Here is a 13,043-nt window from a genome sequence, read left to right as displayed (position 1 = left end):
CATCCTGGATATATCCTTCAAACACAGACTGTAGACCCCTCTGTCTGCTTCTCTCTGGAATCACTGGTTCAGTTTTCCAAAAATATGATAACATTTCTTCAGGGAGTGCAGTTAGTTACAGTGTGGGCTCCATGCTTACTCTGACAGCTTGGGGGGCGGGCCTTAGTGAAAGGTCAATTGTAGGTTCCAGCATTTTCAGAGCTTCTAGGGAATAATGTTGCAGTCCATTGAACTTGGGACGTCAGGAACTTGGGCAAAATCCATCTGGCTCACTGACATAAACACACCTGAAATCAAAGCGACAACCAAACAGAATGACCTATACATCAAGTTATACTTTGTGTCGTGAAACTTGCTGTAACAATGTTGTAGCTGCCATTTCCAGTTAATTCATGCTTGACAGAAGTCTTCCAAACATCTATCTCCATCTCCATCCACACAAAATTAATGCACACAAGAACTTAATGCAATTGGCTGTGGTTCAAACTATCACGCCCGGCACCCGTTTGCACCATTTTGAACTGTTGTATGATGTTTAAATGAGCCAAGATGAGCAAGACAGTTGCTTAACTTATTTTATACGCCAGCAAGACTTATTTTATATGCTATATGTCTCCACTAATGGTGCTATGGTAATTGATATGGATCTTCTGTGGATGCTTAGAAGCTCAGAGACTTGACATAGACACATCAGTTTGCTGCAGGCATCCATGTTTTCCTGAGCAGATGCGCCGGGATGCATTTAGATCGGAAGTTGGGATTGCCAGCTCAGAATTATCGACTATCAAATTGCAATGGATTGCAGCCTAAGACCTCATGTACATCTGGTATTAACATGAGCTCTGTATCTGGATATCATGTCTGGGTAAGGAAGAAACACTCGGTAAATGCAAGGTGTAAATGTATGCTGAATGCATACTCCATCTCTAGGCCATACAGTTTGTACAGCATGACTTTATTCTTAAGATAAAAATTCTTCCAGTAAGTTAAAATGTGTCTCCAGACTCCACCTCTTCCTGCCTGGCAAAAGCTACATGTAGTAGCAGTAGCTGTAAAGAGGGCGCTTATTAATACCAGGTGTAAATGCAAAGGCACCCAGATCTAATGTCATTATGTAATTACGGTATCCAGATATGGACCACGTTATTTATAACAGGTGTAAATGCAAAGGCATGTGGATCTGATGTCATTATCCAGATAATGTATCCAGATACAGACCAAATCTTGAGTCCTGCATGTGGTTAGCTTTGGTTAAGGTCAGGGAAAGTTTGTAATGGTGGTAGTACAGGTACAGTACTGTAGTAGAGGTAGTAGTAATGATGGAGTAGTGGAAGTAGTAGTAATGTTGGTGTAGTAGAAGAAGTAGTAATGGTGGAGTAGTAGAAGTAGTGGTAATGGTGGTGGAAGTAGAAGTAGTTGTAATGGTGGAATAGTAGAAGCAGTAGTCATGGTGGTAGTAGTAAAAGTAGTAGTAATGGTGGAGTAGTCGTAATGGTGTTAGAAGTAGTAGTCATAGAGATGGTGGACTAGTAGTGGTAATAGTAATGGTGGTAATAGTAGAAGTAGTTGTAATGGTGGAGTAGAAGAAGTAGTAGTAATCGTGGAGTAGTAGAAGTAGTAGTAATGGTACTGGTAGTAGAAGTAGTAGTAATGATGGAGTAGTAGAAGTAGTAGTAATGGTAGTGGTAGTAGAAGTAGTAGTAATGGTGGAGTAGAAGAAATGGTAGTAATGGTAGTGGTAGTAGAAGTAGTAGTAATGGTGGAGTAGAAGTAGTAGTAATGGTAGTGGTAGTAGAAGTAGTAGTAGTAATGGTGGAGTAGAAGTAGTAGTAGTAGTAATGGTAGTGGTAGTAGAAGTAGTAATGGTGGAGTAGAAGTAGTAGTAATGGTAGTGGTAGTAGAAGTAGTAATGTTGGAGTAGTAGTAATGGTGGAGTAGTAGAAGTAGTAGTAATGGTAGTGGTAGTAGAAGTAGTAGTAATGTTGGAGTAGAAGTAGTAGTTGTAATGGTAGTGGTAGTAGAAATGGTAGTAATGGTAGTGGTAGTAGAAGTAGTAGTAATGGTGGAGTAGAAGAAGTAGTAGTAATGGTGGTAGTAGCCTGTGGCAGTATTATTAGTGTTTGTACAGGCAGTATAGTAATGCATTTGGTAGTAATATCAATGGCAGTAGCAGTAGAGGAAGTAGCAGTGGTACTAGTAGCAATATAAGGGCCTTACAGAGGAGAAATTCAAGGGTGACGAATCAATGTTTACATGCACAAAAACTAAAATAAAATAAAATTGTTATTTAAGAATAGCGCAAATATCTAATGTGTCTTCTGGGAGAGCTGGAAATGAGCACAAATATAGTTTACAATCACAAAATAATCTTTCTGAGCATGACTGTATTCAGCTTGTGAAATTTATATGTCTAATGGGACAAGGCAGAAGTAGTTAGGAGGCAATTGACTCCCTGTGTCCAGTGTTACTGTATGGCCTTTACATCTTTAAAATTCTCTGTGTCACTCTGGTAGTTTGCTCTTGGATTTACGGGTATTTGGCTTGTTTGCCATTTTGTTGTACCTCTGTTTGTTCAGGGTAGGCTGACTGAGCACATTTTACTCTTTTTCACCACTGTCCTTCCATACTCTGATAACACACATTCACACATGGAGACATGAGAGTCGCCTACTGTCTGCATTAAAGATACAGTTAAACAGGGTTAAAAAGACAATAAACTACACTCATGTAAAGCTGCTGTTATAAGTATTTTGCATGTTACTGCCTAAATGTACAAGTTGTTTAAGTTTTGCATGGTCTGTGTTAGCCCTAAAATAATATCATGGTATTTACGGGTACTATTTATGCCATAATGATATTCTTGATGATATGACAAAATACTGCAAAATAATAATATAATTTATAATTATTTTCAAGAATGTACAATTACAACAAAATAAGTGTTACTGGTTTATATGTCAGTTTAAACGTAACAGTTTGCCTTCAAATATTCAGTGTGGAACTGGTAGCAATTTCGCTTTCAGCCATGCTTGTTGTTGCCATGGGCAACAGGATTACAACTTGTCAAAAAGTTGGGACATGATTCATGATATTAATCTTTCTTATTATATTAGTCATACTGGTATTACTGGTATTACAGTGAACAATATGATATTTTTAAATTTATATATTTTGTTTTGTTTATTTTTGTATTTACTGATTTGGTTGACTCTCACAGCTCTCATGGTGTCCAAAGGACAGTAGGCTATCATACCAGCAGCATACACTAAATGGACAAGGTTAGCTAGCTAGCTAGTTAGCTTGCTTGTTGGTGAACACAGTGCACAGTGGCCGACTTGCCAGAAGAAAGGTTAGTAAGTGGTTTTTGTGCCAGAAAATTTTCATAACCGTACATTCCCAGCTCCAAACACTAGACAAAGTTAGCTAGCTAGTTAGCTTGCTAGCTTGTGAACATAAGCAGAGGCCTAGTTGCCAGAAGAAAATGTTAGTATTGTATATTTCGTATATATTTTTTTGTGCCTAAACCACTTGTTAACCACAACATTTTTGAAACATAAAAACATGAAGTTTTAATATATTGACGACATAAAGTACAAATGTAACATGTCCGTGGTTAACAGAAACATACAGTTCCAACATTTTTTCTGGTGATTGGGTTGCTCATAGCAAAAAAATGACTGTACACCCCCAGCACCAAACACAAGATGAACAAAGTTGGCTAGCTAGTTAGCTTGCTAGCTGGTGAACACAGGCAGTGGCCTAGTTGCCAGAAGAAAATGTTTTTATTGTATGTTTCAGGTTTGTACGTGTTTTTTGTGCCTAAACCACTTGTTAACCACAACATTTTTGAAACATAAATACATGAAGTTTAATATATTGACGACATAATAATGTACAAATGTAACATGTCTGTGGTTTGCAGAAACATACAATTCCAACATTTTTTCTGGTGATGGGTTGCTCATAGCAAAAAATGACTGTACACCCCCAGCACCAACCACAAGATGAACAAAGTTGGCTAGCTAGTTAGCTTGCTAGCTGGTGTACAGAGTGGATAGTGGCCCAGTTGCCAGAAGAAAATGTTAGCATTGTATGTTATAGGTTAGTTAGTGGTTTTTGTGCCGTAACCACAGCATTTTGGAAACATAAATCGTACTGTCGGCGAATGGGTTGCTCAGAGCAAAAAAACTGTATATTTCAAGCACCAAACACTCGATGCTAGAATTTAGCTAGCTAGTTGGCATGTTAATCAGTGAACATAGTGGAGCAAGCTGTTTTCCTTCAGGAATCAGTGGAGACCAAAACAAAGCTTAAACAAGAATTATTATTGGTTTTACATTCATCAGGTGAACAGAAACACGACTCCATACGAAGGCTATTATGGCTCTGTTCTGGACATATAAGTATAGACAACTGTTTGCCAATACAGTGTGTTCAATTTTTAGATTACTGGGGTATTAACAGTGAGATTAATCCTGGTTACAAATGATTATGTAATTTTAAATATAAAATGTGAGTTGATTTTTACTTGACTCTTTGGATTTAGGAAACTCTCCCTCTTGTATACCACCTTAAAGTTAAATGATCAGTCATTTAGTCATTCCCATCCCCAGGTTGTAACATACTGATGAGCTATTTAGCCTTTAAATTCTGGATGCTTCATCTGTTTCTGCCTCATTGCAGATTCTGTCCGTCCACTCCAAAGCCACCATGCAATAGAAAAGACAGGGAAGAGAAACTAGCAGGTCAGCATTGCTACTGAGCCTAAAACAGGAAGGAGATCCTCCTTTAGCCTTGTGGTACCTTCAAAAACATATTTCACAGTACAGTGTTATTTGAGCCTTGCACTCATTTCCCTCGGTCCTAAAAGTTGAGCCGTGCAGATTGATACAAAACTCTTAACAGTTTCATAAACCATAGTTTTTCAGATTCAACTTTCCTCTCATTAAGTTACATCTTTGTCACTCAATTATTTCCCTGTTGTTTTTGTTTGTGCTCAGCACGGTCGGTTCTCACAGGGATTGCATCGCTGGCTCCTGTCCATATAAATGGCTCTGCTGATTCAGTTAAATTTAAGTTCCCTGTCTCTCGCTTCTGCTGCCATTTGCTGTCATCCCCTCTGCAATCAACATCTTCTTTTAACATCTGAGGAGTTTCATTTCAAGCTGAGATATCCTACATTTTTAAGTTTTATCACCTCTAAAAAAGCACTTTCAGAAAGAATCATCTTTGTGAATATTATTGAGGTTATGATCCCTTAAAAGACATCATAATAATACTGATAGTGATGCAATTATTTGTGTCTATGAACCATTAAATTAGAAATACTGGGAATAATTTATTCCAGAATGTATTAATGGGTTTTTTAAAGCCTGGATTTGCACACAAGACTTTGATAGAAACCTCTTTTGCAGACATTAAGTGTGTGTTGACACTGTTCAGGTTACAGAGACAATATTTGGCTTTAAAATTGGTGTGAGCGCTTCAAATATGCCAACTCTTGTTTGACTATCCACACCTCCATTGAAAAATTTGTCAGCTGTCCAAACTGGCCAGTGGTCCATCTGGATGATGGATATCATTTCCAAAAATATCATCTGGGAGTTTCAAGTAGTTGGAGTTATTTTAAAAAGTCTTCAGATCCAGTGTGCGGCACAAGAGTTAAATCAAATAAGAAATCTGCATTACACAGCATAACATATGCCGTTTAATGGATGCTTTTATCCAAAGTGCCTTAAAGTGCCACGAATGCGTACTGTACACATTTTAAGTGCGGGCAGCCCCAGAGGTAATCAACCCTTTAACCAGGAATCAGAACACAAGAATGCACTTTTAGGTACAAAATGTAGAAAAACTCAAACTACATTCAGTTCAACAAAAGCAAAGAGAAACAAGTGTGACAGCAATAAAACATTTGAATCCTCCAGTGAATTCAGGACAGAATTATTAACTTACACAGTCGGCGTCTCTCTGAAGAGATAATTCTAATTCTGTCTAAACTGTCTGAGTGTCTCAGGGGCCCTGAAGGTGTGGGGTTGAGGCTGCGGAGGGGCCCCACCCATCCTCCTGAACCACCAAATAATCACAGGTACCACAGAGAAGAGAGCCTTTATAATAAATCCCCTGTGTTATCTCTTAAAGCAGCTCACGTCTTCTAAGTTTGGGGTGGTTAACTGTTCTTCATGCTCCCGTTGCCTCTGGCCTCAGCTGTTAGCATCAAAAGAATTGTCAAGTCCTATCTCATAAGAGCTGAAGAGGTGCGTAAGATGCTTAGCCCGAGCTTTTATGAATTCGGACAATGTCTGCATTGTTATTGTAATGCTGCTCTCTCTTGCGGAAGTGGTAAGTGTGCATTTAGAGCTCAGTATATAATGAATTTGGACGGGACATCTGTACCCTTTGTTTCAGTTTGCCTCTTGACGGTCTCCTGCCTCCCCTCTGCTGTTTTTTTGCCAATGCGACATTTTGGACAGTGCTTAGTTTGGCAACATTGCACGCCTGCTGAGCGAGCTGTTTGGTTCAGAGCTCTGTATTACCCCTGAGATCTCAGACAATCACGCTTAAATCCACATTATTGGGCGCACGTATCCACATCTGAACTGGAAATAAACTTTATGATTAGGAATCAGCCCGCAGGCTATGATTTTATTAAACTAATGTTATCTGCATTGTTCACACAGAGGTTTACAGATCTGAAAATCTCATGAATTTCCAAGCATGAAGTATGGAAGTATTTTCCAGGCCGCCTCTCATAGATAACATAAAGGTCTCATGCTTTTTTTTAAAGAAGGAGGCAGGAACTCATTGATTGTCATTGAAGTCGCACAGAAGGATAGTGTGGGGTAATTTAAATTATTTTCTTGCTTCAGACACAGCGTGTGTTTCTCCATGTGAAATAAAATACAAACACACATCCTGTCATTAATACTACAACTCAAACTTGGGATTTAAAGCAACGTGGAGGTACCCTAAAGTTGGATCAATTTTATGATGTATTTACTTATTACTGACCTATTTTGTGTGTATTATTGACTAAAATGAATGCACTGTAAGGTTAATAAGTAATGCATTAAAGGCACATTATACAGGATTTTCCTAAAAACAAATATGGATTCATATGAAAGTAAATCTTTCAATCATCATTTATGACCCACTAGCAGTGTGTGGTGATGTACTTATTTGCAGACACTCTGCCCTCTGCCTATATCTTTCTCTTATTTAGCTGTGGTCGGGGCGTTCCTGGCAACACGCTCTCACTCACAACTTCGGCCCTACACATCAAAGTCGGACACTTTAGGTACCCCTCCAGTGTCCGTTTTGGACGCTTAATTTTTGTTTTTAAATGATAATAAAGATATTCAAAGACATTTAGTTTTCATTCGTTCGCTTTTAATAAATCCAACAAGCAAGTTATAAAGTGTGCATTAATAAGGACATGAACGAAAAGATGAACAGACATCCACACACCCGTGCCATTAGGCTTCGCCCTGGACACACCAGACGGCACTAACGCGTCCGGTGTGTCCAGGGCGTTATGTAGTTATGCCTGTAGGCTCGGTGACACAAAATTAAAATTGTAATGAAGTGATTATGGTATTGAAAAATGTGTTCGGGAATGCACTGTTGTGTTATTTTAAATTATAAACACGATATTTTCTCCTCACGCTCCTCAGCGTGAGCTGTTATTTTATTTTGAAAATTGGCCGGATTATCTCGTCTTTTCTGTGTCTGACTTCCTGTTTGGTACGATCCGCTCGATCTAGCTTGACAGAAGCGCTCGCGGCTCCCGTGAAAAATAGACCAAATGCCGAACTAAAGCGCTGCCTCTGTGGGCGCTCCGCTCTGCTCAGCGTCCTGTGTGGACAGTCAGATAGGTTATTATGGGTGCTGACTGAAAACTGCCTCCGCTGCTGGGGGCAGTGCTTCGGTTCCGCGTCCGGTGTGTCCAGGGTGTTATGTCAACAACGCTACATGAAGCAGATGAATGACTTTTTCTCTGCAGTACTGTGCACTCTGCTGCCAAGTGGGCAGGGGTGGTAATTGCAACCGGTCAAAATGACCGACGGCCTTCAGATTTTCCGGTCATTGTTGTAAAAAACCGGTCAATGACCGAGAATATCCGGTTAACGCGACCCCTGTGCCCAAGCCTAGTCTGGAGTTTGTTTGACCCATCCACCTCCACTCCTCGCCGCCCTATGCAGACTCTCTCATTATTCATACTGTGGCAGTTGCTCAGATTGTCAAAAAATGCCCCCGCCAAGTGAGTCCAATACTGCTGCTAAAAGGTGCTTCAATGCATCGATATTTGATGCTGAGGTCATGAAACTTGTTCCTGGGCAAGGTGCACAGGTGAGGTCGGAACTTTATAAAAAGGTAGCGACCAGGTGTCGGACCGTAAGCAGCAGGCATCAAAGCTATAAAAATTGTGCCAAAAAAATGCAAATATAGCGAGCAAGAGTCAATCCAGGGTTTGGCTTTTACTTTCACTTGCAATACTGTTTACAAACAGTAACTGACAATTACTGCATGGTATACCTTTACGTTATTAGAATACATGAGCATACTTAAGCAAGAGATGCATTCAGCTATCTAGTAAAATAATGCAAAGCAACATGATGAAGTTGCTCTACCACTGTTATTTCTATCATACTTGCTTGTAATAAAGGTATAATGTAACATCCACATAATCTCTGTTGTTTTGTGTCCCTTGTGTTTAGGTGGTAGGTGGAGAAAAAGCACAGCCCAGTGCTGGATCCCAGGGGGACTGTCAGCGTGGTAAGGACCCTTGAGACGAAGGAGGGTGCATGGAGGGTTCAAGGCCTGTAAAGCCAGGGTCATCAGCCTGCCTCTGGTTGGGGCTGGTCTCTGTGGCTGTAGCCTTCCTTTGTACAGAGGCCCGGACCACTCCGAGTCCTCTGGTAACCCCCAGCAATGCGACCTGCGAGGGAAACTCCAAATGTCATCCAGGGATCATCCTCCCCATCTGGTATCCCGAGGATCCCTCCATGGGAGACAAGATCGCACGGGTCATTGTGTATTTTGTGGCCATGATCTACATGTTTCTCGGAGTCTCCATCATTGCCGACCGCTTCATGGCGGCCATTGAGGTCATCACCTCCCAGGAGAGGGAACTTGTCATCAAAAGACCTAATGGGGAAACAACCACCACCACGATTCGGGTGTGGAATGAAACGGTCTCGAACCTCACTCTCATGGCCTTGGGCTCGTCTGCCCCTGAGATTCTGCTCTCTGTAATTGAGGTTTGTGGACATGGGTTCAGATCCGGTGAACTTGGGCCCGCCACAATTGTCGGCAGTGCAGCCTTCAATATGTTTGTCATCATTGGCCTCTGTGTGTCTGTCATTCCCCAAGGAGAGGTACGCAAGGTCAAACACCTCAGAGTGTTCTTTGTCACTGCAGGCTGGAGCATCTTTGCTTACATCTGGCTCTACATGATCCTGGCTGTGTTTTCTCCTAACGTAGTCCAGGTCTGGGAGGGTCTACTCACACTGGCCTTCTTCCCCATATGCGTACTCCTTGCGTGGGTAGCAGACAGACGACTGCTCTTCTACAAGTTCATGCACAAGAAGTATCGCACTGACAAACACAGAGGTGTCATCATCGAGACGGAGGCTGAACGCTCCAAAGGGATTGAAATGGACGGGAAGATGGTCAACTCTCACTTCATGGATGGAGGTGCGGCAAGCAATCTTATTGGTTTGATCGAGAGCAAAGAGGTAGATGAGTCCCGGCGTGACATGATCCGCATCTTGAAAGACCTGAAGCAGAAGCACCCAGAGAAAGAGCTGGATCAGCTGGTCGAGATGGCCAACTACTACGCTCTGTCGCACCAGCAAAAGAGCCGTGCCTTCTACCGCATCCAAGCTACACGCATGATGACAGGCGCGGGAAATATCCTGAAGAAACACGTTGCAGAGCAGGCGAAGAAGAGCGCAAGCGTGCAGGAGGTGCACGTGGAGGAGCCAGAAGAGTATGTGTCACGAATTGCTTTCGAGCCTGCCGTCTACCAGTGCCTGGAGAACTGTGGCGCCGTCATTCTGACCATTACCAGAAAAGGCGGCGACATCAACAAGACGATCTACGTGGATTATAAGACGGAGGATGGCTCCGCTAATGCTGGGGCCGACTACGAGTTCTCAGAGGGAACAGTGGTGTTCAAACCAGGAGAGATGATCAAGGAAATAAACATTGGCATCATAGATGACGACATCTTTGAAGAGGACGAGCACTTTTTTGTGCGGCTCAGCAATCTGCGTGTCCTGGAGACGGAGGACGAGGTGCTGTCCCCCAACAGTCTCCCGTACCCAAAGGCCATGCTGGGCTTCCCCACTGTGGCCACTGTGACCATTTTGGATGACGATCATTCAGGCATCTTCACCTTTGAGAGCAGCTCAGTGCACGTCAGTGAGAGCATGGGTATTATGGAAGTGAAAGTACTCAGGACTTCTGGAGCAAGGGGGACGGTCATTGTGCCTTATCGCACTATGGAGGGACTCGCCAAAGGTGGAGGGGAGGACTTTGAAGACACCTATGGAGAGCTGGAGTTCAAAAATGACGAGACCTGGTAAGACAGCAACTCTTTCTTTCTTATGGTTGTGGGGCAGTTGCTTTTTATTAAAGGGATAGTTTGCATTTTTTGATGTGGAGTTGTATGGGGTACTTATCCATAGTCAGTGTATTACCTACAGTAGATGTCAATCGACGCCCCCAGTTTGGAGAAGCAGGCTGGAGTCTGACACTGAAGCTGAGCAATGTACTGCTGTGGATGGGGGTCTGCAACCAAATAATAGTTTAATTGTATGCTATATTGGGAGTATTATCACCACTTTACCTTTACGTCAGACACGTACACTTAAACTGATAGTGATTTTTTTTCGGAACTACATTGCTTAGCCTCCATATCGGACTCCAGCTGCCTTCTCCAAGCTGGAGGCGTACTGACAGACATCTACTGTATATGATATACTGCTCCTGGATAACCCAGACAACCCTACTTAAAAAATCTTTACTATCCCTTTAATGAGTGGTTGGTGATTTATTATCGGCTATTGGTTGATTTTTAATCAGCCAAGGTTATTGAAAGTGAATTGTATTTAGGAGTCGTAAATAAGTTCTAATAAGATCCTCTTTGTCTGCTTGTTTTTGCATCCTCATTGATTTGTGTGTTTTGTTTTTGACTCTCAGTTTTGATGGTGATAAACCTGTCAGGAGACGATAGCTACAGAATATAAGATATGATAGCTAGCTTCAAAGCTAATCAGCAGTCTGCCAGATGTGTGTCTCATTCGGCGTTTGATACAAAGATGTTGTCTTCTTTGCCTCTTGACATCATTTAATTTCGAACATACTTTGGTAACCTATTCATGTCCTGTTTGCACCCATCACTCTGTGAATTCTGAACGCTTTTTTTCTGGTTAGACAGCGCGCTCTCTCATCTGAGCGTGCTCTCTACATCCCCCCCTTGTTTTCCTGTCAGGAGATTTTGCTCTCATCAGAGCGCTTTGGTAGCAATTCTGTGTGTGTCGCATGCAATGGGGATTCAACTTTGGGATTCGTCACACAACCGTGGAAACAGGAAGTCCTTAAGTAACCCCCCCTCCTTGCTTCTCTAATCCCTGCTGCTTTTGTTTTGCCGAACTCTGGATCCTTGCTCTTTTTTTATTGTTCTGTGTCATGTCTGCTTCAGTCGAAAGAAAGCAATATGGAAAAATAGGAACAATATAACAAAGGGAGGAAGAGGAAATCACAATAACAGAGGTCAAAGGCCAGGCTCAGGCCCGTGTACTAATCAGTGCACGGTTTAGGTGAGCAGGCAGACTGTGTCATGACGAGTGAAAAGCCTGGGGGTTTGATTCCTTCTGGGCACAGTCATGCTATAAAAGCTTGCAGTTTGCTTGTAAGCATCTATGAGTAATAGGGATGTTTTATGTAAATTGCGTATGTTATGTAGCCTCGTCAGCTGTACCATCTGTGTACAAAACTGCACTACAAAACACATGCAACAGAGTGGGCATATTTGGCAGTGTAGCAGCAACATACTGTACTGTAGTACAAACAGCACCAGGGCCGTGCATTGTCTCATGCTACAGCTGTGCATGGATGTAGAGAAATATTGATTTGTTTATTTCACAGCTTGCATCCGCTTGGATTTTACATGTTGGTCTGCAGGCACTGAATCAAAGTGACATGCCTCTGTGACATCCCCTTCCCCCCCACCAATCAGGAACCTCTCAGCGTGCTGTGGCTGCACTGGCAGGGTCTGTGCTCCAGGGTGTGGGTTCCTCAGGGCTGAGGCAGCCCAGGAGACCGGCGGCGGGGGAATGAGTGTCGGGGTGATCAGCATGCTCTTGGGGCCCGCTGAGCTCTCAGGGTTTTACTTGATTTATGTGAGAGATGCTTTATGGGCCAGGCCTGAAGGCTGCCGGGGGAGTAGAGGGGAGAGATGTGGAGAAAGACTATTATTATGAGACTGCGGTGATGTTGTTGGCATTGTGAGGGAATGCTGGTCTATCGATCTGTTCATTGTGTTGCGCATCGTGCTGCGAGTTAGATGTTCTTACAGCGCTGCACCGCTCCGTTGTGAGGGTGCACAACTTGACGTGCTGTGAGCTGATGGATGCAGGTGGTGATCTGGGAGAACAATCAAACTTTATGGTCAAATAATTATTGCTACAGAACATCTCAATATAACAGGAAGGACTAAAATGATCAGGGAGAAGAGTCGGTCTTTATAGCCAAATAATAATTTAAAAAGTGCCTCAGAACGTTCAATAGAAAACTAATGTGACGCATGTTAAAGAGATCTAGTCACCCCTCTTAGTCAGTCATGTTGATCCCCTCACCATACATTTCATAAACTGGACAATATTGACACTGTATTGATAACACCAGCTTTAAAAGATAAGTTCAGCATTTTTAAAAATATTCTCATTCACATTCTTGCTGAAGGTTAGATGAGAAGACATGACACCACGCTCCTGCCTATACGGTAAATAAATCAAATCGCCAGCGGCTGGTTTTAG

General features: G+C 42.2%; 1 protein-coding gene across 4 annotated transcripts in view; it reads left to right on the top strand.

Moving 5' to 3' along the window:
• Positions 1-13,043, top strand: part of slc8a3 (solute carrier family 8 member 3) — a 178,572-nt gene that overhangs the window by 4,672 nt on the left and 160,857 nt on the right. For all 4 annotated transcript variants that reach the window (XM_050062894.1, XM_050062893.1, XM_050062896.1 and 1 more), the window contains exon 2: positions 8,718-10,585. In XM_050062894.1, coding sequence (XP_049918851.1) covers positions 8,805-10,585 — 1,781 coding nt within the window. In that variant the 5' untranslated portion in view covers positions 8,718-8,804. The remainder of the gene's footprint in view (positions 1-8,717; positions 10,586-13,043) is intronic.

Source organism: Epinephelus moara, chromosome 14 (assembly GCF_006386435.1).
Source record: "Epinephelus moara isolate mb chromosome 14, YSFRI_EMoa_1.0, whole genome shotgun sequence".
Classification (NCBI taxonomy): Eukaryota; Metazoa; Chordata; class Actinopteri; order Perciformes; family Serranidae; genus Epinephelus; species Epinephelus moara.
The sequence above is the reverse complement of the archived record's forward strand: the minus strand, read 5'-3'. Positions and strand labels throughout refer to the sequence as shown.